Below are 21,917 nucleotides of genomic sequence, written 5' to 3' on the forward strand. Positions count from 1 at the left end.
AAAAGAGATGGTGAGAAAAAGCAAGACAGAGAGAGATTGTGTGTGTGAAGGAGGAAGATGCTGTTGCCAGGGAACAGCGGTGAAGTAGAAATGTCCATCTTTTCCAGCTCGCAGGAGGATGAAAACACGTTAAATCATGGATGCAAAATGGACTGAAAGTGGGGAGAAGGAAAACAGCTGATCTTGACTCCAAGCAGCCGAAGAGAATCAAAGAGAAGGTAGGCAGGTGTGATTACATAACCACCATAACACAGCTCCCATACGGGTGACATCATCACAGCCGGATTAGCCTGGGGTGGGGGCATTAGTGTTGGTGGAGGGAGGAGGGGGATAGAGGGGGATTCAGTAGAGACAGAGGCAGAAGTAAATGGGAGGAAGAGAGAGAGTGATCATCATGAGACGGGTTAGAAGCGCAGGGTGAGGATTATCTTTTGTCCAAAAAGCTCCACGGGATCTGGCTGGCAGAGGAGACTGAAAAGATGAGAGCAGGATGGCGTTTGCTGTGTGATGACCCTGACTATCCTAACAGCCCCTCTCTGTACAGGAGGACACGATTTCTCTCTCAGCCTCTACTGGCAGCATCAGTAAACAGCAAGAATCATCCAGCAGCCCAGGTCCTGAGCACAAGAGTGTCCCACCAGCAGATGTAAACAGTGATGCCCTTCGCTCTGCTTGGGCAGATTTAAGGAGGAGGAGGAAGAAAAGAAAGAGGAGCATCTGAAAGCAAAACAGGGAAGCCTTCAAAACGACGAAGGGGAAGTGTCTTTCTAATTACACTATGTGAGTACCCTGCCTTTACATGAGCCATGATTTTTCTGGTTTTGGCTGGATGAAGTGCCTTTCTTCAGGGCAGATTCTCGATCAATGACATGATATTTAATATGTTTCATTCTGCTCCTGTGATGCAAATTACTGAGACAGTGTCTGTTTCCATTTGTCAGATAAGGAAAGGATGGCAATCATGACAGAATAGCTCCACTCCTCACACACTCTTTAAGGCCCTGAAAATGTAATTTCTCAATCAGCTTCTCACAGGAGATATTTATGTTTCTGTGTGCTCTCACTGGTTTGAAGTGGACAGGGTTCATTTGGAAAGAAGTGGTCACTTACTTTGGTATAATGATCAGGATTTAGCAACATTTGAATCAGAATCTGATGACAGTTGGTGGGTTGTTTGATCACTGTCATTCAAATCTGATCAAAACACAGCCATTCAGTCCTGATGTAGCAGATTAGAGGGTTAGGGTTTCAAGTGTTAAACTCTTATTAAATGATACCTAGAGATGTTTTTTAACTTTGATTGTTGCTCATTTAGTCATATATATTTATAGAGAAATAGTTACTCCCAAATATTTAGGACATAAAAGGCTTTTTTCACTGTCCTCTTGTCTGTAAATTGCAATCAGACAAGTTGAGGAACTCAAACTCGAACTGTACTCGATCATGTCTCACCTCACCTTGCCTTTTATCATCAGTGGCTCTATTGATGCTTATCTCCAAGCTTCAAGCCATGTAAATGATTTCATGATGCAGAGGAGGAAAGAATACAATGATGTTCTATTTAAGTGGAAGCTCTGCTGCTTCACTTACATTTTGTATACTGTATGTCAAAGAAAGAGACTCGTCAAGAATATGTGTAGTACAAAAAAACACAAGTATAGCTTCTGTATCTGGAGCATTTTCAAATATTTGCTTTCAGTCTCTGAGACAGATTATGAGGTGTTTGGTTTGATAGGCACAACATAGTGAATAGCTCACGAGATAGTGTTTGGGAAAGGCTGCTCTGCCATCTGGACTCAAATCCCTACCAAACACGTGCTACTGCAACATTACTTTGTATCCATCAATCAGCCGTTCACTGAATGAGCAGCTGAGCCTCGGATTTTCCACTTTATTCTCAGCTAGTCACGCCCCTCTTTCATTCTTAATTTAGCACAGGAAATGATTCTTTCAGATTTTTTTTTTAAGTTTAGAGTGTGAGAACAGAGGAAGGTGACTCAAAGTGGGATTTACTCAAAAGAATCTTTATTAAAGTGCTTTTAAGGAGTTCCCCATCAAGTCCACATCAAACACTGCAACTTTCTCATGGGATGATACAGTGTAAACACTTAACCATTCTCCCCCATCGTTTAGAATCCAATCTAACACACACACAGCAGCAGCAGCATGTAGCCTGAGGGCCTGTGCCTTATAGCCCACATTTTCTGGGGGGGGTTTCAGTATATCCTCTGATGTGTCTTGCTATAGCACATCAGTGCCATGCCACTGGACAAATGGACTGTAGTAATGTCTGCTGCAGCATGAACTCAGGGACATTGATGTAGGAAGGACACTCCTCTCCCATATGCACATTTCTGACAGGAGACTCACACATGATGTTACTCTGTGCATGACTGATCCTTGGATGACAGTCTGCAACAACTGACCCAAACACGAGACACTGTGAAGCTTTACGTCACATACCAAGAAAAAGACATGCAGTGTTGGATGGAGACTTGTATAATTTCTGATTTGGTTATGTAAAACATGGAAGTTCAGATCACTATCTGCTTCTGCACGTATGATTTGTTTGTATCGCCCTGAGGGGCTGTATGAGCAATGTGGTGTTTTATTTTTGTCTCCTTCCCCAGGGATGTAGGGAAAGGAAACCCATTGGTACTTAGTTTTGCCAATTTTCTATTTATTATGACATTATACAATAAATACTCATGGCAAAATAGCACTAGTGTTAGTAAAAAAAAGGATAAAAGTTGAAGATTTGGCAAGATTGCTTTTTGGATTCTACATTACACCCATGTTATGTTTTCTAGCTGCTCTCCAGACCACTCAGTCCCGGCTCCTGAAAGTTATTTTTCATGGATAAGTTGGTTTTTACTTGACCTAATTAAAGGGTACTTAAGGGGTACAGAAATTAAGTATATCACTTGCATAAGGTTGTTGGACTTGTGAGAGACAGATTAAAAAAAGAATGGTCCAAATTGAAGCAAAAGGGGCTGTGATGTCCAAATTTTACATCCCTAGTATGGTTCAAGCGCCATAAACATTGAATCCTACATTTCCCATAATGCAACTGGATAGTGTCTTTCATTAAACCCTCCCTGCCTGGTAAACACGCACGTCTTTCAAACATCACACCTTCAGTTTGTAACGCTGGCTTTCTGTCATAAGTTTGAAGTCTCAAGCAAAAATTCAGATAATCCTGATGAAATCATCAACATTGTGTAAAATGGGTGGAGTGCCCCTTTAAGACAGCTACAAGTACTGCATGTTTTAACACATTTCCTACTGAATGACATTGTTTTATCTGTTTGTCAACCACAGTGAGCTGAAGCCCGTCCTCCCTGGCAGAGGATGGGTACAGCAGAAGCCACTTTACGCATGGACAGCATGGAGGTTAAGGACGAGTGGCAGGATGAGGACTTCCCCAGGTAATCCTGTGTGTGTGTGTGTGTGTGTGTGTGTGTGTGTGTGTGCAGTTTGTCTGATTTGTGTACAGGCTTTGACAAACAGGCCCAGCTATGAAGGGAAGTTAGTCACGTGTGTTGAATGCTGAAAGGCAGCAGGTGTGTTCTTTCCTTGCTGTAGTCATTATGTGTTGTGTGATGATGTTGTATCATGTCAGTGAACAAAATAATAGCTAGCATAGAGAAAAAAAGAAGAGAAGTCAAGCACATCACAGTTTCCAGCAATGGAAAAATAGTTGACCACCCACACTCTGGCAAGAATCATTTCTACAGTAGAGGAAATGTGTTTGTGAAAAATGACCAGAGGGAACAAATTATTCAAGGATATCCAGTGTATTCACAACATATTTATTACATTGTATTGTCCATGTTGACTATTTATCTGCTGCAAGTCATCTCGGTATTTATAAGATATAATAATATAACAAAGGTATCCTGGTAGCTCAGTTGGCTAAAGCTTATACAATACAAATAGCAGAGGAAAAAAAGACAAATTAAATGTTTTTGATCTCAACCATGTGTGTGCACAGTTGTTATTTCTGTATGTAGAACAATGAATATAGTTGCAGACAGTTTAAAGTCCTATAGAGGAACGTTTATGAATGTGTTTACACTTCAAATCGTTCTTCTCCTCCCCACTATTTAATCCACTCTTGAGTATCTGTTGCTGCTGTCTTTAACTACCTCTACAAAGCTGCTGACAACTTAATAACAGCAATTATTCCAGCAGCTCCATCAGCTAGCCCATACTTGTGGTGTTTTAGGGTGTGTTTGTCTATGCATGCATGTCTGTGTTAATGTCTTTGTCTTTTTCTGTCTGTGTACAGTGTGTGTGTGTGTGTGTGTGTGTGTGTGTGTGTGTGTGTGTTCGTATGGGTGCGATCTAGTATAATCTAGCCTTCTTGTCCCCCAGCACTGAGGGTTCAGCTGTCTTATTATAATGTCAGAGGGGAGTTGGTAATTACTGGTGTTGCCTCTCAAACAACACATATTGTTTCCAAGGACACACTGTAGTTAAATCACAATAATGACACTTCAAAAACAAAAGGCTAAGAGCATGAATGCTATGAACAAATGCTCATACTTTGTAGTTTATTTCAGTTTTTTATAATAGCAATTCATTTCATATGTTAATGCTTATAACTTGCAATTATAAAAAAGACCAAAACAATCATTAACTTGGTAGCAGGGAAACAACAGGCCAAAGAGAAACTATGTGTGTCAATGACATTTCATTTTTGATTCATTCTGTTTCCGTTATCATTGTATTTATGCCGTATATACAGGCCACTACCAGAGGATGGAGATGTGGATTCATCATGTGGCCTCACTGACAACAGAACCAGTAAGTGGAATAAATACACAGCATTAAATTTTTTTTTTTTACTATATAAATATATATTTTTTTTTACTATATTCAGTATATATTCAGTATTTAAACTTTCCTGTCCCACCTGTCCAGATCCTCCCACTACTCTGAATGTGGGCGAGTCCATGGCCCAGCGTAAGCGTCGCACTCTGGTCGCCCCCAACATGAACCTCTCCCTGGATCAGAGCGAGGGGTCGGTGCTCTCTGACGACTTCCTGGAAACGCCCGACGACCTGGACATCAACGTAGATGACATCGAGACTCCTGATGAGACAGACTCGCTGGAGTTTATCAACAATGGCAACGAGCTGGAGTGGGAAGGTCAGACAGAAGTCAAATGATAATGACAGATTTAGAAACATTTAGACTGAGAAAGGTACTGATTTTTTTAAGTTAAGGGGATGCATGTTGGAATTTATTTGAGAAGCAAATCATATTACCTGCAGTGTCCTTGGTTTGAGTCCTGCCTCTGCCCCTTTGCCTGTCCAGTCACGTATTGCTGCCAACTGTCAACTACAGCAAAAACGCCCTAATCATTGCTAGAAAGGCATGGCTGTTTTTTTTAATCCCCCAAATTCTATCAAATTGTTCTCTCAAGAGCAGGTGAATGTTTTTTATTCTTAAGGAAATATATCCATCAGTGCTTTGTCCTCTGTGTTTACCACTAATAATAGTCTAAAAACTCATCATCATAGAGTAAGTGAATACTTCTCTCTCACAGCCAACAAATGATAGTAAACCTTCACTAAACCTTCACAAAAGCAGTTCTTGTTGTTGGTCTATCGTGTATTGGATTGCGAAATATTGTCAGTATTGTATTGTATTGTATTCCTTTTATTTATTCCACAACCTGTAAGCATTCACAAAGTTGAATTAGTTATTTTCTGCTTGGCTAAGACCAGAAATGCATTTGTAGAAAGTGTCACAAGCTGTGAATCATGTTGACATTTTCTAGCAGACAGTTTCAAAAATGTTAAGGCAAGTGGGGAGGGAATGTTAAACAATCATCAACTTTTTTGTGTCACCTTTGTCTAGATGACACTCCTGTGGCCACTGCCAAGCGTCTTCCAGGTGAAAGTGAAGAGGAGAGAGACTCATCTGGTCGTCTGTGGCGAACAGTGATCATCGGTGACCAGGAGCAGCGGATTGACATGCAGGTCATCAGGCCGTACCTGAGGGTGGTCACACATGGCGGTTAGTAAGAGAGTGTGTGTGTGTGTACTTTTGTTTAAATACTGGAGTGTCTGTGTGAGGGCTTGTGTGTGCGTTAGGGTTCATCCAAGATGGGTTTTGAAAGACCAATACTAATAGGACAGTTTTAGATCAAAGTTGTTGATAGTTTATTTTTTATGCAAATATTATTATACTATAGGTGGAAGAAAAAAACATTGCACTCAACCAAAAAGAGCTGGGCTGCATGTAACTATAATCAAGGCCAACAAAAAGAGAGTTGTATAGGGACGTACTCTCAGTTGCCAGTTTATTAGGTACACCTAGCTAAAACTAATGCAGTCTAATGCAGCAGTCCTGCAATAAGTCCTCCCTTCATGAAGGTTACAATGTTCCGTTTTGTTGAAACTGTTTTAGAGAGGTGTTGATTCAACTGTACAGTCAATTTAGTATGTAGTAGTATGTTGGATGTAGTTTGTGTGTATTGTGCTATACTGACAGGTGTTTCTATTATTTAGTCTACCCTATGTATATAGTTTGTTAATGTGTGTATACTCTTCTTTACTTGGTGCACTTCAGGGATTTAATGTTGGGAAGTGGTGCTATGAGATTTTCAGTAGCAAACTCTGAAGACTCCTAACTTGATACACCTGAATTCAATGAAAGTCGTTGTTGGTGACAGGTTAAGTTAAAAAAAACTTAATCCTAAAGCTATGAATTACATTAATATAGAATTAAATTAAAAGAGCATTTGGATAGATTTTGGTGTGCAAACTCTTTTTGTACTTGCTAAATATCTTAACTTTTAAATTGCTTTTGTACCAGTTATTATAGGTTAGTATTTTCACCAGGATTGTTATAATTTTGTAATGGTAGAAAATCCAAAAACAGCATTCAGACAATCAGACAAAAAACGAGACATTAAAACTCATAAAGGACAAAATGAAAAGCAAAGCAAACTTATTTATACGGCACATTTCATGCACGAGGGAAACTCATGTCCTTCACATAAAAAATATATTACTTTCATGACGTTAACCAGGCCCAATCCACAACTACCCACTCACAACAAGCAATTATATATAAATTACATGAAGGCAAAACTCATTATTGAACGCAAACATTAAAAAGTAAAGATTTGAAAGCGATAAAGTAACTGATAAATACAACATGCAAATAAATTAATTTTTGGGGTTTTTTTTAGGTTTTCAGACCTCCATGATAATGCAGTCGATGAAACAAATTGCCAGTGTCATACCACTGCCAATGCAGCCGCCATCATACTGAATGGGTGTCTCTCTTCTCTTTCAGGTTATTATGGTGAGGGTCTGAATGCCATCATCGTGTTTGCAGCCTGCCACCTTCCTGACAGCGGGTGTGAGGACTACACATACATCATGGAGAATCTCTTTCTGTAAGATCCATTCTGGTCTCTTAAGGGGCTCTCTTACAGTATCATGCTGTATTATGAGCTGTTTCATAACATTATTCTTCTTCTTTTTTCTTTTTTCACTGTATAATTGATCATAGGACATGACAAGAAAATGTTTCTATGGAAGATGCATGTCAAATCATGTTTGAAATGATTTTTAACATTAAATGCTAGAAATGAAAGATGAATAAGTTTAACAACACTAATTTTGGCTTCAAGAACTTTACATATCTGGGTCAGATCCACTTCTAAACACATTCTTTCAAGTGTTTTCATCAGTCAGTCTGAGCATACAGTCTGAGTCAGATCTGAGTTGGTTTTTCTCTCCTCAGGTACGTTGTGAGCAGCCTGGAGCTGCTGGTGGCAGAAGATTACATGATTGTTTACCTGAACGGAGCAACTCCTCGCAGGAAGATGCCCGGCATCAGCTGGCTGAAGAGATGCTACCAGATGATTGACAGGAAGTAAGACAGAACAGTTGGCAAATGTGATGGGAATGAGAATATAGTCAAGAATGTAAAACTATTGTTTTTGATGATAAAGATAAATACAGATACAATTTGAATGTATTATGATTAAAAGGATTATGAGAAGGACATCACAAACACTTTAAATTTGAATGTCTCCTGCAGACTGAGGAAGAATCTAAAGTGTCTCATTATCGCTCACCCAACATGGTTCATCCGGACCATCCTTGCCATCTCAAGACCTTTCATCAGGTGAGGATACATTCAGTGTAGTTTATAGCCCATCAGTCTACCCGTTGGGTTATATATTGGCTGACAACCTCTTCTTTAATCAAATCTAATAAACAGAAAATAGATCAATTACAGAGTCATAACATAATGATGCAGCACGAAACAAAAAAGTATAGCCGTTACATAATTATAGAGGGAGAGCTGTTACTCCGATACAGATAATAGTTTTCAGACAGAATAATTTGTGACAAAAATTTGCATGTTGCTGTTTTTTTCTGCAGCGTGAAGTTCATGGATAAGATCCGTTACGTTCACACCCTGGAGGAACTCAGTCAGATCATCCCCATGGAGCATGTGCAAATCCCGGAGTGTGTGTTGCAGTAAGTACTCTGAGCCACCAAGGGTCACTGTTGAGACACTGCACATGTCTATCACAGCTTATGTTATGTATTGCATGCTTACAGTAATAAGACTTTGAAAGAATGCTCACAGTACAGGGATCAAACTAAACTTGAGCCTGAAATGTACAGTTGTCTATGTTTATTTTAATGTGCTTGGACAGCTGAAACAGTAAATGATCAAGATAGTGAGCAATATGTTGGCAGTCTCAAAAAAGTGAACTAAACTAAATCAGCATTCACTCTGTAGACTTTCTGTCTTTTGTGGCAAACACCAAGTAGCTGAAACATAATACTAAAACAAACCATGACAGCCAAGTCATATACAGCATACAGTAGACCACGATTTCTAAAATGTAAAAACTCATATTGTTATTCATATTGATTTTTAAGCAAACTTTTGGTGGCTGAACTTTGGAATCCAATAGTTTTAGCTGTGTGCGTCTCATAACCAGAGGCTTTGGGAAGCACTGCAGTGAAAACTTAAACACAGTAAACAGGCCCAAACTGTAACAGCAGAAATCATCATCATTTTCTGCATATGATTTGCAACATCTTCCTGCAATGGACTGTCAGCGTCTTTGGTGAGAAGTATGTTGATGTAATGACACATCAGTCCAAGATTTCTGTTCTCATGTTTTAAAGGTATGATGACGAGAAACTAAGAGCCCAAAGGGAAAGGTGAGCAGATTTTCATGTTATTTTATGTTTAAAAAAGTTTTAATGCACTCTCTTTATCCTGCATCTAAGTAGTTTTTATTAATATTTGCCTGTCTTACTTACAGACTTGAGCAAAAGCAGCAGCAGACCAACTCAACACTGCCTAAAGAAAGGTGACCTAATTTTGCACTCCACTGCCATTTTTGGATAAATAAAATGCTTTTCTGCTACAGCACGACAACATGGAAAATGTTCAGACATTTTATTCTCTTATTTAAAACTGGTGGCTGCTAGAAGTCTGAAACCATTTCACTTTCACTTACACACAGTGCAACTTTAACTGTTCAGTTATTTCATTCGGTCAGTTAAGATGCTGAAATTAGGCAGCTCCCTCCATTAGTATGAAGAAAATGCGATGTAAAAGGCTGAATAGCAAATCAATCTGTGTGTTACGTCTCTTTAAATTAGCCAAAAAGCCTAATATGGGCTACACGACCAAGCAAAATATTTATATTTACTTATGGCTTAACTTTAATCTGTCATTTCCAGGCCAAAGTCAATGATAGCAGAGGTTGGCCGTGACATCTGACATTAAGGTAAGGGTTCTCATTGACTTAAGTGCCTTTCCATTAACTTCATCCAGGCTGGTTTGTAATGTCAGCCGACTGTAACTAATCTCTGACACACAGGGAAATGTTCTCCTCTGCGCACATACACATGCTTATGTGCGCAAAAGAGACACAATGCAGTAAATCAGCCAAATGTTGGACGATGGCCTGTCTGGAGTGTTGGGTCACTGACCAAAGGTGCAAAGGGTCAGCTCTCAGTTCAGGGGCACTGAGATCCAAATTGCAGTAACATACTGAGTCAAGTGAGACCACAAGCAAAAAACTCATCCTCCTCTTGATGACTCAGCTCTCAGTTACTTAAAACTCAAAGATGCTCACATTTTTTTAGTCACAAATGCTCACATTTTTTTAGTCACAAATAGATCTGCAACAATTAGTCGATTTTCTTCCTTATGTTATATTGAGTTACATATTTTGCTGGTTAGACAAAACAAGACGTTTGATGAGTTCTCTGATATTATAAAGGGCATTTTTCACAGTTTTCTTATGTTTTATAGATCAAACACTTAATTGATTAGTCATGAAAGTAACAGGGAGATTAAGCGATATTGAAAATAATCATAGTCACAAATTAATCATATCTGTAGTTTTAGAATACAAGTCTAACTCAAAGTACATCTCATTCATGGATAGTTAGGAGGAAACTTAAGCACACGCCGTTTCTTTAATTACAATCACTTTCATGACTCTGATAAAGATGAAAATTGTCACAAAATGTTGCCATGCACGTAAATAAAAAGTAATAAAAGTAAAGAACCATGTATTTCCCCCCCTTGCTCTGAGACTTGTCCTTCTCTGAGAGCTCTGGACCAAAGTCTGAAGCACAAAATATAGTCCTGTATGATTACTGTCAAACAACAAGTCAACAAGTCCACCTCATTTTCTCTTTTGCTAAGTCATGTTTCAGTTCTTTAAATTGAGACTGTGTGTGTTAGCTGTTAGTGTTAGCTGATCCTCAAACATCATATTCCCTCCATACCTCGTGTTACATAAAGCACAGCTGCTCATCTCTTCAAGCCTGCCTGCACACATCCGATCAATTCTATTTTTAATGGGTTGTACAGCCGAGGTCTGGCAAATTGATCTGAGTCATACAGCCTGCCCTGATATCGGGAGAAATACCCACCGCAGCAGGTTGGGGTGTGTTAAGCTGGGGGCGAGGTGGGTTATTTTAGAAACTTCCCCCCCTTCTGTGCTGTCCTGTGCTGCTGACCGTTCCTATCAGCCTCCATATATCAAAGGAGCTATCAGCCGTAGGACTGGCCGACATCCCAGGAATGGACACAGGCACCAACTCTTAACCAAATGCCAAGCGAGGAAGCAGGGGGAAAATAAATAGGTGAACCTGATACGTGTCAAGTTGGATTTAGTTTAGATTTAGCGCATGCCTACTTACAAATTTAAGGTTTCTATTAGAAATGTTGTATTTGTTGAGATGCACAAATGTCTATTGATATCTTTCAGACTCTCAGGATAAAGGTGACGGAGAAAGAAAGAGAATTAAACTGTCTGTATTTGCATTACAGAGCTTTCAATTGAAGAACCAATGGTGGAACATTCATTCATTAAAATGGGAGCCAGCCTAGACCACCATCACACGTTTGTTGCACAGGATTAAATCTCCTGACTGGATCCATTAGCTGCAAGACAATCATTTCTCAGAAACATTATCTTCAGTAACATGCTTTCTTCTAATTAAAAGTTAATATTACACCAAAGCATTACAAGATATAGCTAAATCAAAAAGTATCTGCTCCTTGCATGTCGAGTTGAGCTTTATCTACAGCATGACTTCAACTATATAAATGAAAAATTAAGGACTTGGATGAACACTCAAGCATTTTCCGACAGAGCCAGGAATAACGTCCGTTTCAGCGTGTACATACTTGTACATATGTTTTTGAGAAAGGTGTGTTTGCACAGATATTTGGTTTTTGATATGAATGGCATGGGTATTGTTTGGTTTCATGACTGTTTACTGAAAAATAATGATATTGCAATGACAATTGATGCACTGATGCAAACGTGTGTTACAGTTTTCAAGTTTTCCAGAGTTTGATATGCAGGTGGCATGCTTGTTTATATCCTTCTGTCTCTGTTACATTTGTTTTTGTCAGTTTTTAAGTAATTTGCCATCATGTTTCAGAAGGTACTTTTACAAGTTGGAAAGAATACATTGTTACAAATGAAATTAAATATATTTAAAGAGAGAGTCAAATTAATTGCTAAAAGTGTTATTTATGAAAATGTGCCATTTACTCTTTGTAAGAAAAAATAAATAAAGGCGTGAACTAAAACAAGCTTTGGTCATGCCATGATTTGTCACCTCTTGTATCCAACCTTGACTTCTGATACAGAACAGATTTACTTGCACGGACAGCCTTGCTCATGAACATTACAGCTTGTATCATCATGTTTCATCTTTTTTATTGCCTCTAAATGTGTTCCAGTTTGGTCCAGAATGTTTTTGACAGACAGTTCCTGATGAGTTATTAAGGGGCAGAATTATGATTTATGAGTGTGTTGACCAAGTCAGTTGATGGTCTTTGTGTCACCTGACAGTCCTGTTCTTCATAGGGGTCATTTGGACATAATAATCTTCATTTGACCTCTCTTTATTTTTAAATGCAACTATTATCACAAGGTATTAATGCATTTCATATCCCATAATAAACTGTACTTTCTACTGCATGTCCCTCAACATTTTTAGCATTTACTTTCATAGTCTATTATGCAAATTCAGTCATTTAAACAATTAATGATTCTTTGGTTCAGACATGAAAAAGAGAATTTAGTTCAGTGAAATGGCGCTACTTCTTATGTCTTTTGGCCTATAATAATACAAAATTAATATTTCAGCATGAAAATGTTTATGGAAAAGAGGTCTGCTAAACATGAGGTTATAACAGATAAAAACAAGAAAATATTGATTAAAAGGTTAACTATTTAAATTTAAAGGAATAGTTCGACATTTTGGGAAGCAGGCACATTTGCTTTCTTGCTGAGAGTTAGATGAGATACTGTCCACTCTCATGCCTTTGCATTAAGTATAGTGCTAGAGCCAGGAGGCTATTAGCTTAGCTTAGCATAAAGACTGGAAGCAGTGAGAAACCGCTACGGGCCTGTCCAGGTTCCCATTGCGCCCCAATGGGTGAAGTATATTATGTGTATGTTTGTTTTTGTTTTTCACGTTACACATTACATGTTGTGTTGTTACTATGCTTTCATATTGTTTCACTGACATAACATCATATGGTTCTGTCAAGATGTGATTTATAATGTTGGAAGGGTGTTATGAAAGTCTTTTGCACAAAAGTGTAATTAAGTCCAACTGTAATGCTGTGGTTTTATTGGCTAAATTACAAATGCATTGCATGATTAAATTAAGAAAATCACATTGCATCAAAAAATTTTGTGAATTAAATATATTTAATTAAATGTAATCATCAACGATATTTCCATTATTTCGTGTTATTGTTATTATTAAGTTATTGTTTTTTAAGCCCAGGGAGATCAGATGCCGGTCCAAGAAGTTTCTTCTGGCTATGGGGCTAAGCCTGGCTCCCTCCAAAGTTAAAAAAAAAACCAAAACAAAACATCTACTGTACCAATACCTCTAAAGCTTACTGATGAGCACATTGTTTAATCTGTACTCAAACAGACATGTTGTGGAAAGTCGGATGTTGACTTCCCAGGGTCATGTCGTCCAGAAGTAGTTAAGTAACTCCCTCTAAAACCACAAATTTTTTACATTTCTTTTTGTGTACAGATTTAACAACCAACATAGATGATGTTAATTAGTGAGCTTTTGGCATACTTTTGAACTTTGGTGTGAGCCAGGGTAGCTGTTTCCCCCCTGCTTCCAGTCTTTATGCTAAGCTAAGCTAATCACCTCCTGGCTCCATAGTTAACGCACAGGCATGAGAGTGGTATTGATCGTCTCTGCAAGTGTAATCCCCAAAATGTCAAACTATTCCTTGAAGCCTGGAAATGTGGGTGATTTGACATTATCTCAGTGGATTAGCCCCTGGGCATAATCTTAAAGTTTTAATAAATTGGAGAGGGAATATTACAGTCACATTCTGTGACAGAAAAGTATTACAATTATTCAGGAAACTGCTGGTCAAGTAAAGGTTTGTCTGTCATTTGAGTCTAAAAAGGAAAAAGTATGTGCACCACATGGCTCACATGGTTGACTACATGGTTTAGTGCCCTATAGAATATCTCTGCCTGTATGGGACTGTTTTGTAATTCCAAAATCTTTACCAGAATGCAACAGTTTCTGTTCACTAACATCAGACTACTACAACACATCAAAGCTGTCAATCACGTTGATATAGGAGGTAAAAGAATTATTATCATCACATGGTGTCAACATGCGTCACTTCTCCTTCGAGATTGTCATGGCACTGAAACATGAAGCTCTGAGCATGAAATCATGTGCTCTGACAACTGGGACTCAACGTTCACCTCTTTCACACTTACAGTTACAGAATAAGAGCAGCTGCAAACAAATTTGTTCAAATACTGCGCAAATAAAATGAGCACAAGGTTAGCCCGCACACATCCAGAGGTGTGTAACAAAAAGAACTGATAAGCAGTGGGTGCTTAAGTTCAAAGAAATAGACCTGTGTTATCAGACTCATAGCCGTGACTCGAGACACTGTGGTCACATGGCTGACAGCTATGTACTCCAGCTGGCTGCATCAGAAATATGCGTGACGCAGCACGCAGACACACAACAGCCGACTAAATATAGAGCCTCTGGCTTTCACCCACCCGGATCTGTCTAAGCATGGAATCTTTTCCCTCTAAAAACACAAATAATGAGGTTTTTCCTCTAAGCTGTGATACAGATGTTTCAGTAACAGGATGTGACTTTTATACTCTGGCATGTATTACAGTAAGTTTTAATGATTGTACAAATTCCATACAGTGACAAAAAGACAAGACAAGACAAAAACTCCCTTGTGATGAATGGCATCCGCACTCAAATCAAATGTCTTACTTTTTAGTCTAGTTTTTTTTTTATATCAAACTAATCTCAAATTAAGAATAAATAAAGATTTTTTACAAGCACTAAACTATCAGCATCCCCAGTCTACAGTAGCTCTCTGTCTGAGACTGTGGCTCTTTCCACAGAGAGAATTAATTTTCTGTTTCACAGTTTACCCCCATCACCATTTCTCTATTATCTTCCAACTGCTCTGCTGGGTGTGGGATTTGACATGCATTTGGTTCACTGACCCCTGACAGCAGGTGGAAAATGTAAGTCCTCCTCTTCCCATTGCTGCTGCACGGCTGTAAAGCGGCAGCATATTGGCTGCAGGAAAAGGGGGCCGATTGGTCTGAGAAGCTGTGACGCTGCAGCTAAATCCTTTATATGTCCAGCAAAGAGACTGTCTATCAATGAAGTAGTAAAAGGGGGGAACATCTGTGGCAGTGGAGAAGGAAAGGTTTTTAGCCTTTAGACTGTTTGTTTTGGGTTCCCCTTTTTTATTTACTGAATTCCAGAGGCGACCAATACACAGAAGTGAAAATGAAGTTCATCATTGGCATTGGCGGGTAAGTCTCATTTAAAGTATTTACCTATTTGTCTAGCAATTAAACTTAGCAGAATCCTAGAGTGTTAACTTATCTGTGTGGCATGAAATGTATCTTAATTTCAGAGTGACCAACGGTGGGAAGACCACTTTGACAGATAGACTACTAAAGACATTACCCAACTGTTGTGTGGTGCATCAGGATGACTTTTTCAAGGTAAAATAAATTAAACTCATCTTTCTTTTGCGCTTTTGACATTTAAATCACTCTGTGTTTAGTTTAAAGCTACAGTAACTATAAATGTTGAGTTAATGTAAGTATTATTTTTGATATATTTCATTTGCTATGTTAAATTTGCCTTTGAGGACATTTTGTGCTCAGATATATCCCACCAGTCTGACCTGCAGATGTCCTGTCATCTCATTAGCCTAGTAATACATCTGGCTGATTGTCTCCTGGACAGCCAATGAAAGGACTGAGTGTCGCCACTTAAAGTCAAACTTTGTTCAATCATTTTGCAAATTCTGCAACCACCTTTTCGCATGATAATTAACCTTATTTGGCTTAAAAGAAGCCAGAAGATTTTATCTCTGCCTATCTTTTTGTGCTGCCTTCAGAAAAGGTTGAGTCACCACCTATCACCAATTGTTTTTAAGACAGGAGTGACTTGAAGTCATTTCTCCTCCTCATATATGTTTCTCTGCAATAGCAATACATCGAGGGTGTCGTCTAGGGCCACACCACTGCAAAAACTCGAAATCACAAGATCCTGCAGATTTCTTCTTAAAAGAAAAGGAGTCTGAAACAGTTTTCTAAACGAGCTAGAAGTTCCATCTTTAAAAACACACTTCCTTTAATCAAAGTGAGGCAACAGCGAACGTTACCAGCATAGTTTTGAAATATTTTAAAAGAAGTTACTAAGAGAAAGCTGTGTCCTAAGGTATTGCAACCAATACTTCGCAAGCGCAAAATTGGGAAAAACATTTTGACCGCACACAAAAATGTCACCATGCGCTACTTTTGGTGGAGACGAGTCCTTGACTTGTCCTGTCCAGGTGTGATCAGCTCCAACTGGTTACTAGGTTGCAGCAATGTTTTATTGGTGACTGTTATTTCAGAAACCCGATCAAATAGAAGTCGGGGAGGACGGCTTTAGACAGTGGGATGGTAAGAATGGATTTCACGTAGGAAAACCATGCAGTAATGTACTTTTTCTTTCCTGCACATTTCTTTAGTTTGGTAAATCAATCCTAAACTTTGTGATATTCTATCATCTATTCTGTGAATGCTACAGACATTCACTAAACGTGACTAATGTGTGTTAAAGCAGATTGGTGATGAGTGTTTGTTGCATGTGTGGTAAAGCCCGCTCTTCTCTCCCTGTTCTGTATCAGTGATCACGGCCCTGGATATGGAGGCTATGGTCAGCACTGTGAAGGGCTGGCAGGAGAATCCGGTCAAGTTTGCCCGCTCACATGGCGTCAGCCTCGCACCTGAAGCTGAGGAAGTCAACTCAAAGGATAAGGGGATCCATATTCTCATCGTGGAAGGGTTCCTCATCTACAACTACAAGTGGGTCATCTTGCCATCTTACTCGGTTTTCTACTTAAGCTCTAAAATTTAACCTACAGGCCCCTTGACCTCTAAAGCTTTTCACTAATCTGAGCCTTGATTCCCCTCTGCAGGCCTCTTATTGACATCTATGACAAATGTTTCTACATTTCCATTCCTTATGAGGAATGCAAAAGGAGGAGAAGGTAAGATGTTCTTGGAGTGACTTTGTCAGATCCCACTTTAGACGAGGTACTGCAGGCTATAATATGACTTGATTGATTATGTTTCTGCAGTACAAGGACATACACAGTCCCTGACCCCCCCAACCTGTTCGATGGCCACGTCTGGCCCATGTATTTGAAACACAGGAAAGAGATGGAGAACTGTGACAGAATAGGTACGTTAAGCCAGTTCCTCACCTCTGAAACAACAATCAGTCTCCCTATCCACATCCCTAACATCAAAATAAAAGCAAAATATTCCGCTCTCTCCTTCAAAAATAAAGATTTAACTGCTAACTGTTGACGTAAATGACTCTCATTCACTTCTGCGTTATCTTTTTCTGGACAGAGTACCTTGATGGGATGACATCAAAGAAAGCTATCTACAACAAAGTGTATGAAAGCATTCAGAACTCCCTGCTGAACTTATAGGTAAATAAAAAACATTTTCACTGAGAGATCATTGAAAACTGTTTCATTCAGTGTGAGTGACTTCTCTCTTTTCTCTTTCTCTACAGCAAGACGGGGACAACAACGGATTTGTGTATAGACTTGTAAATATCATTTTGCGTCAATGCGTGACACCAGTTCTGTACTTCTGGCCTGATTTGTAAATAGTTAATCCATAACTTTTTTTCTAAAAGATAAGCCATCCCTGGGCTGCCCAGTGTTTAACATCAGGGACAGAGCTCAACTCTGATCTTGTTGTATGTGAAAGTATAAAACGCCTACCGGGAGGAAGGATATAAATAAAACGACTGAATCTAGTTCATGTTTCCTGTTTGTTTTTTTTCTGACTCATTTCACACACACCCATGCAGCTCCCACAAAGGTCCTGTTCAGAATCATAAACCTCACGTTTTACAGCACAAACATTCATGCACAATGAGGATGACTGATAACATCCTGCAGCTCTTGAATGAAATCACCCAGATTATATTTAGAGCCTCAATAAAAGAAGCTCGCAAACTGAATAACAGAGTTTTCCTCTAAAAGACAATAGATGAACTACTGCAGTTAACAGGGCAGAAACAGAAAGAAGGACAAATAAGGTGATTTCATTTCATTTAAACATTAGGACGTATACATATGAAATGTTTGGTTGAAGACTTATTACGCTTCCCTGCTGTGCTAACAACACATCCAGTAGCATGAAATAATCTTTCTATATTCTTGCCTGTAGCTTTGCATAGAAAAGGAGGAAAACCTCTGTCTTGATGACCACTCAGTCAGCTTTCTTTTTTGTATTGTATACAAAAGATCCAAAACGTCCTTTCAGAAGTCACCCACATCGCTCTACCCTCAGCCAACACTGTCTGCACAGAAATGAGGGGGGGAGGCAGTAAATGTTCACTTTTATTGATATTTTAATGTCACAAACCCAGTGAATTATATGGTAACCTTGAAGGTTGTATTTCCTATCCTACTCACATAACTTTTAAACCATAAAACAAATGACTTGTGTCTGACCGGCACAAGGATTTATAGTCTGCATTTTATATATATTATTTATGTCTTTAGGCTTCTTCTGAATCTCTCCTTCTTCTGATCATATAGATCGCCTCACACTGTACACCAGCCAGCTGTGTCCCAGGACCTGGCAGAGCTGTGAGGGGGGGATCAGGGTCTTAGGGTTGTGTGATGCATTTCTGGGAGTCTTTACATGCCAACAGTTTGCCTGGAGCAGAGGGTGGCTGGTCTGTCAGTTTATATTTAGGTGCCTGGGGTGTCAGGGGAATATATTTCACAAGTGCACAGCCAATTACTGACCTACACACCCACTACACTCCACAGCCTGGTCCGACCCCACACGCCACCACCACATGGGTAAGGTGAGAACCTTGTGAGATGGCATGTGCTCCCACGTCACCCGCCGCCATTGCAACCCCTAAAGTACAGCTGGGGTGTCCATATTTGGGTTGAGAGGCAGGGACACAGGAGGTGAGCAGCTGTCACATGCTGTAGACCCCCTGTATGAGTGAATGAGGACCGCGGAGGCATGTGAACAGTTGTGGTTATGCCACTGAATGAATGACAGGAATATTTATGGTGCCTCACTGTGACTAAACATATGTGAACAACTGAATTAATTTTTGGGCATCACTTGACTTTAGCTTTTATAAGCAGTATATAAACATTTAATAAATGGTATAATGTGGTTGTAAGCAGGTTAAAAGGCATTTTAGGTGCTTCTTAATGGACAGTATTTGTTAATAATTCCTCCTACGAAGACATGTTTTATATTATTACACTGTTTTACTATATTGTCATTCATTATCTGTTTAGCAGCTTCCACTTACGAGTGCCCACAGGAGGAGTTAAACTTGTTGACAAATGCATTAATAAATTTATATCCGCTTAAATCTACAATATAGTGTGTTATAAACCATTTATTAAATGTTGATATACTGCTTATAAAGGCTAAATAGAGTCTAAGTAAGGTCTTGCACCTTTTTGTAATAAAAGAACAGGTTGGTCCTGCGTTTATTATTGATGCAGTTTTTAAGGCCACAAGTGGGCGATTATGTAATTGGCACTTGATCCTGATCCGTTTGCAGTGACTTAAAACCCATAACAGAGAAATAAATGACAAGTGGTGCTAATTCATCCTGCCAGTAGAGGTTCACACCACCAACTGAGGAGCGAATACACAACAACAGCTCCTCCCCTGTCCTCTCTTACAGCTTCATAACAGCCAGAAAACTTGGAGGAGGTCCCAACAGTCAAGCAGTGGCTTAAATGATTAGTACCCTACTCCTTCAAAGAATAAGGTTTTTGCTTAGGGATACACTTTTACAGTCTAACAAGACCTGACAGCCTCTTACTAGAGTCCCAACATTTCTCCTCAATGGCCACCTCAGAGAAGTCATATTGTTTTTTGCTATCCACCATTTGTATTTGTTTGTTTAGTTGTTTTTTATTTTTACCAGAGCTGGCTTTGTGAATGTGGCAATGGTTCCATAAGGTGTTCTTTTGTCTTATGTTGTATATTATCTTGTAAACAAACTACCAAAGTTACTTAAATTTCCTGATATTTATAACCCTTTATAACAAAATATACATCACACATAATACATATTAAGAACTACCACCAGTTTTTAAACTTCGAATAGTAGTCCAGTATATACTGATCTATGGTTTCTTTTTATTCATTTATTTTATTCTGTTTGTTTCATCTGCTTTTCAGGACTGCAGATGAAAATGAGCCTTTTAGATTAATCTAATTTACATCACATTGGCTTTAATTAGTGTGTGATAAATATAGAAATACAGTTTATACAGTACAGTAAATACAGTAAAATTCATTCATAAAAAATCCATAGTAAAAAGTGTCTACATACTTTACCTACATATAAGTTTAGCCTATCCAGTTAAAAAGACAAAATACTTTATATGACTCTTGTTATGCTTTATGTTTGTTTCCTTTTTGTCGCTGTGCCGATCTTTAGTCTTCATACTTTAGGGCTAAAAAACATTTGTCCAAAAAGTGTAAAACCAAAACTAACCGGCAGTCACTTACATCATACAGTGAAGCTTAAAGGCCAAGATAACCCCTTAATATCAGAAGGTATTAACATTTAAGTTTGGGTCCACTGGTTAGAAGTCCATAAAAGACGGTTTTTAATAACTCACATATTAAGTGCTCTCAGCACTAATTTGTCACGTGTAGATCGACAAAAACGTGAAGATAAATACAGCAGCATGTTGCTCAAAGCTGAAACATGAGGAGAGCTGGCCGCGCTGATTTTAGCAAAGGTTAAGCAACGATAAGCAAGAGAAGTGTCACAAGACACTTGATGATGTGCAGCCCTGCAGTTGTCAAATAACATATAATTCATCATTTATTAGACATTTCTATTTTAACTCAGGTTAGACTGTAAAATCAACTCAGTTTTATTTAAAAACTCACAATTTTTGCTTTCAGGAGGAACTAAATGTCCACATAATGGGAGAGTGTCCCACAACAGTGTAATCATTTTCATTTTCAAACATTTTTTCAGAATCTCACCTGTATTGTCTCCCCATGATCTGTGGTAAACCCTCTGGATCTATCATTTAGTTGTAAACTCCTCAGAGTGGCAGTGTGAGGCCTCAGGGGAAGACAACAGGTATATTCCTTGTGGGGAAGTTTTCTTGTGGTAAAACCATTTTAAGACCATCATCTTCGTTAAATCTCACAAGAAGCAAAGCTGTGAGCAGCCCTGGATACCTAGATTCATGGGATAAGATATATTCAAAGCGTAAAAAAATTAGAAAGAGCTGCTGCTGCTGCTGCTGTAGGTGTACCACGAAAACAACCAGAAACTGTTTCTTTTATTTCCAAGCACTCCTAACTTACAGTAAAGATTAGTTTTTGTGGCAACATTTGTTGTGATTTGTTTACTTTCAGGTCAGACACACAAGAAAGACTCAATTCAACGTCAATACTTACTGGCTAAATTTTGTGGGTAACATGTCCTGCTTGGGAAGTCTTGTGCCAAACCAGTGCCGAGGATCTGTGGCTCTTATAAATCTGGACTGCAGTAGAGAGCAGGGCGGGGCTGGACTTTGGACCAGAGGAAGGTTTCTTTGACTAAGAATAGAAAAGCATGCAGGCTGAACCATCCTGATGCCCTATTTGGCAGGTGACAAATACTGAGGGCTGCGTGACTCTTCTGTAGATCAGTGTGTGTGTATCCAATCCTATTTGTGACCCATATCAAACAACCTAAGTTCCTTACCTGAAAAAAGATCATAGTGATGTTAATAGCAGTCTTTAGTTATATGTAAAAGCCACA

At 38.9% G+C, this 21,917-nt stretch overlaps 2 protein-coding genes and 1 long non-coding RNA gene across 6 annotated transcripts; 2 read left to right on the forward strand and 1 right to left on the reverse strand.

Moving 5' to 3' along the window:
- The first annotated feature begins 338 nt into the window (after nt 1-338).
- On the forward strand, nt 339-13,263 carry LOC122886745 (caytaxin-like). The gene is made up of 13 exons (XM_044219299.1): nt 339-780; nt 3,322-3,428; nt 4,751-4,809; nt 4,927-5,154; nt 5,869-6,027; nt 7,315-7,417; nt 7,768-7,899; nt 8,068-8,154; nt 8,415-8,513; nt 9,177-9,212; nt 9,317-9,364; nt 9,741-9,787; nt 11,347-13,263. The coding sequence occupies exons 2-12, from the start codon at nt 3,352-3,354 to the stop codon at nt 9,778-9,780; spliced, it is 1,068 nt and encodes a 355-aa protein (XP_044075234.1). The 5' UTR covers nt 339-780; nt 3,322-3,351; the 3' UTR covers nt 9,781-9,787; nt 11,347-13,263.
- Nucleotides 3,792-21,678, reverse strand: LOC122886747. 3 transcript variants are annotated; one of them, XR_006380421.1, is made up of 7 exons: nt 21,572-21,678; nt 21,149-21,349; nt 8,105-8,239; nt 7,823-7,878; nt 5,859-6,005; nt 5,274-5,346; nt 3,792-5,141 (listed from the first exon to the last, which is right to left on the reverse strand). It is a non-coding gene; the product is annotated as an uncharacterized LOC122886747 (long non-coding RNA). The 3 variants fall into 3 exon arrangements; XR_006380422.1 differs by lacking the exon at nt 21,149-21,349 and having other exon boundaries at nt 21,572-21,614; XR_006380423.1 differs by lacking the exons at nt 21,149-21,349; nt 21,572-21,678 and adding an exon at nt 15,068-15,103.
- LOC122886746 (nicotinamide riboside kinase 2-like) lies at nt 15,228-17,906 on the forward strand. Of its 2 annotated transcripts, XM_044219300.1 has the most exons (8): nt 15,228-15,385; nt 15,490-15,580; nt 16,483-16,531; nt 16,759-16,936; nt 17,050-17,121; nt 17,212-17,315; nt 17,489-17,571; nt 17,658-17,906. In XM_044219300.1, exons 1-7 carry the CDS (start codon nt 15,360-15,362, stop codon nt 17,569-17,571), a joined length of 603 nt encoding a protein of 200 aa, XP_044075235.1. In that variant the 5' UTR covers nt 15,228-15,359; the 3' UTR covers nt 17,658-17,906. The 2 variants fall into 2 exon arrangements, with proteins under 2 accessions (XP_044075235.1, XP_044075236.1); XM_044219301.1 differs by lacking the exon at nt 16,483-16,531 and having other exon boundaries at nt 15,336-15,385.
- Nucleotides 21,679-21,917: the final 239 nt, after the last annotated feature.

The sequence above is a fragment of the Siniperca chuatsi genome, linkage group LG13 (genome assembly GCF_020085105.1).
Source record: "Siniperca chuatsi isolate FFG_IHB_CAS linkage group LG13, ASM2008510v1, whole genome shotgun sequence".
NCBI lineage: Eukaryota > Metazoa > Chordata > Actinopteri > Centrarchiformes > Sinipercidae > Siniperca > Siniperca chuatsi.

Bases quoted from the DNA above. Each gene is read 5' to 3' on its own strand.
- LOC122886745 (XM_044219299.1), top strand. From the start codon at position 3,352: ATGGGTACAGCAGAAGCCACTTTACGCATGGACAGCATGGAGGTTAAG. The intron at 3,429-4,750 runs GTAATCCTGTGT...CCGTATATACAG, and splicing joins CAGGATGAGGACTTCCCCAG to GCCACTACCAGAGGATGGAG. The intron at 5,155-5,868 runs GTCAGACAGAAG...ACCTTTGTCTAG, and splicing joins CAACGAGCTGGAGTGGGAAG to ATGACACTCCTGTGGCCACT.
- LOC122886746 (XM_044219300.1), top strand. From the start codon at position 15,360: ATGAAGTTCATCATTGGCATTGGCGG. The intron at 15,386-15,489 runs GTAAGTCTCATT...TCTTAATTTCAG, and splicing joins TTCATCATTGGCATTGGCGG to AGTGACCAACGGTGGGAAGA. The intron at 17,122-17,211 runs GTAAGATGTTCT...ATGTTTCTGCAG, and splicing joins GAATGCAAAAGGAGGAGAAG to TACAAGGACATACACAGTCC.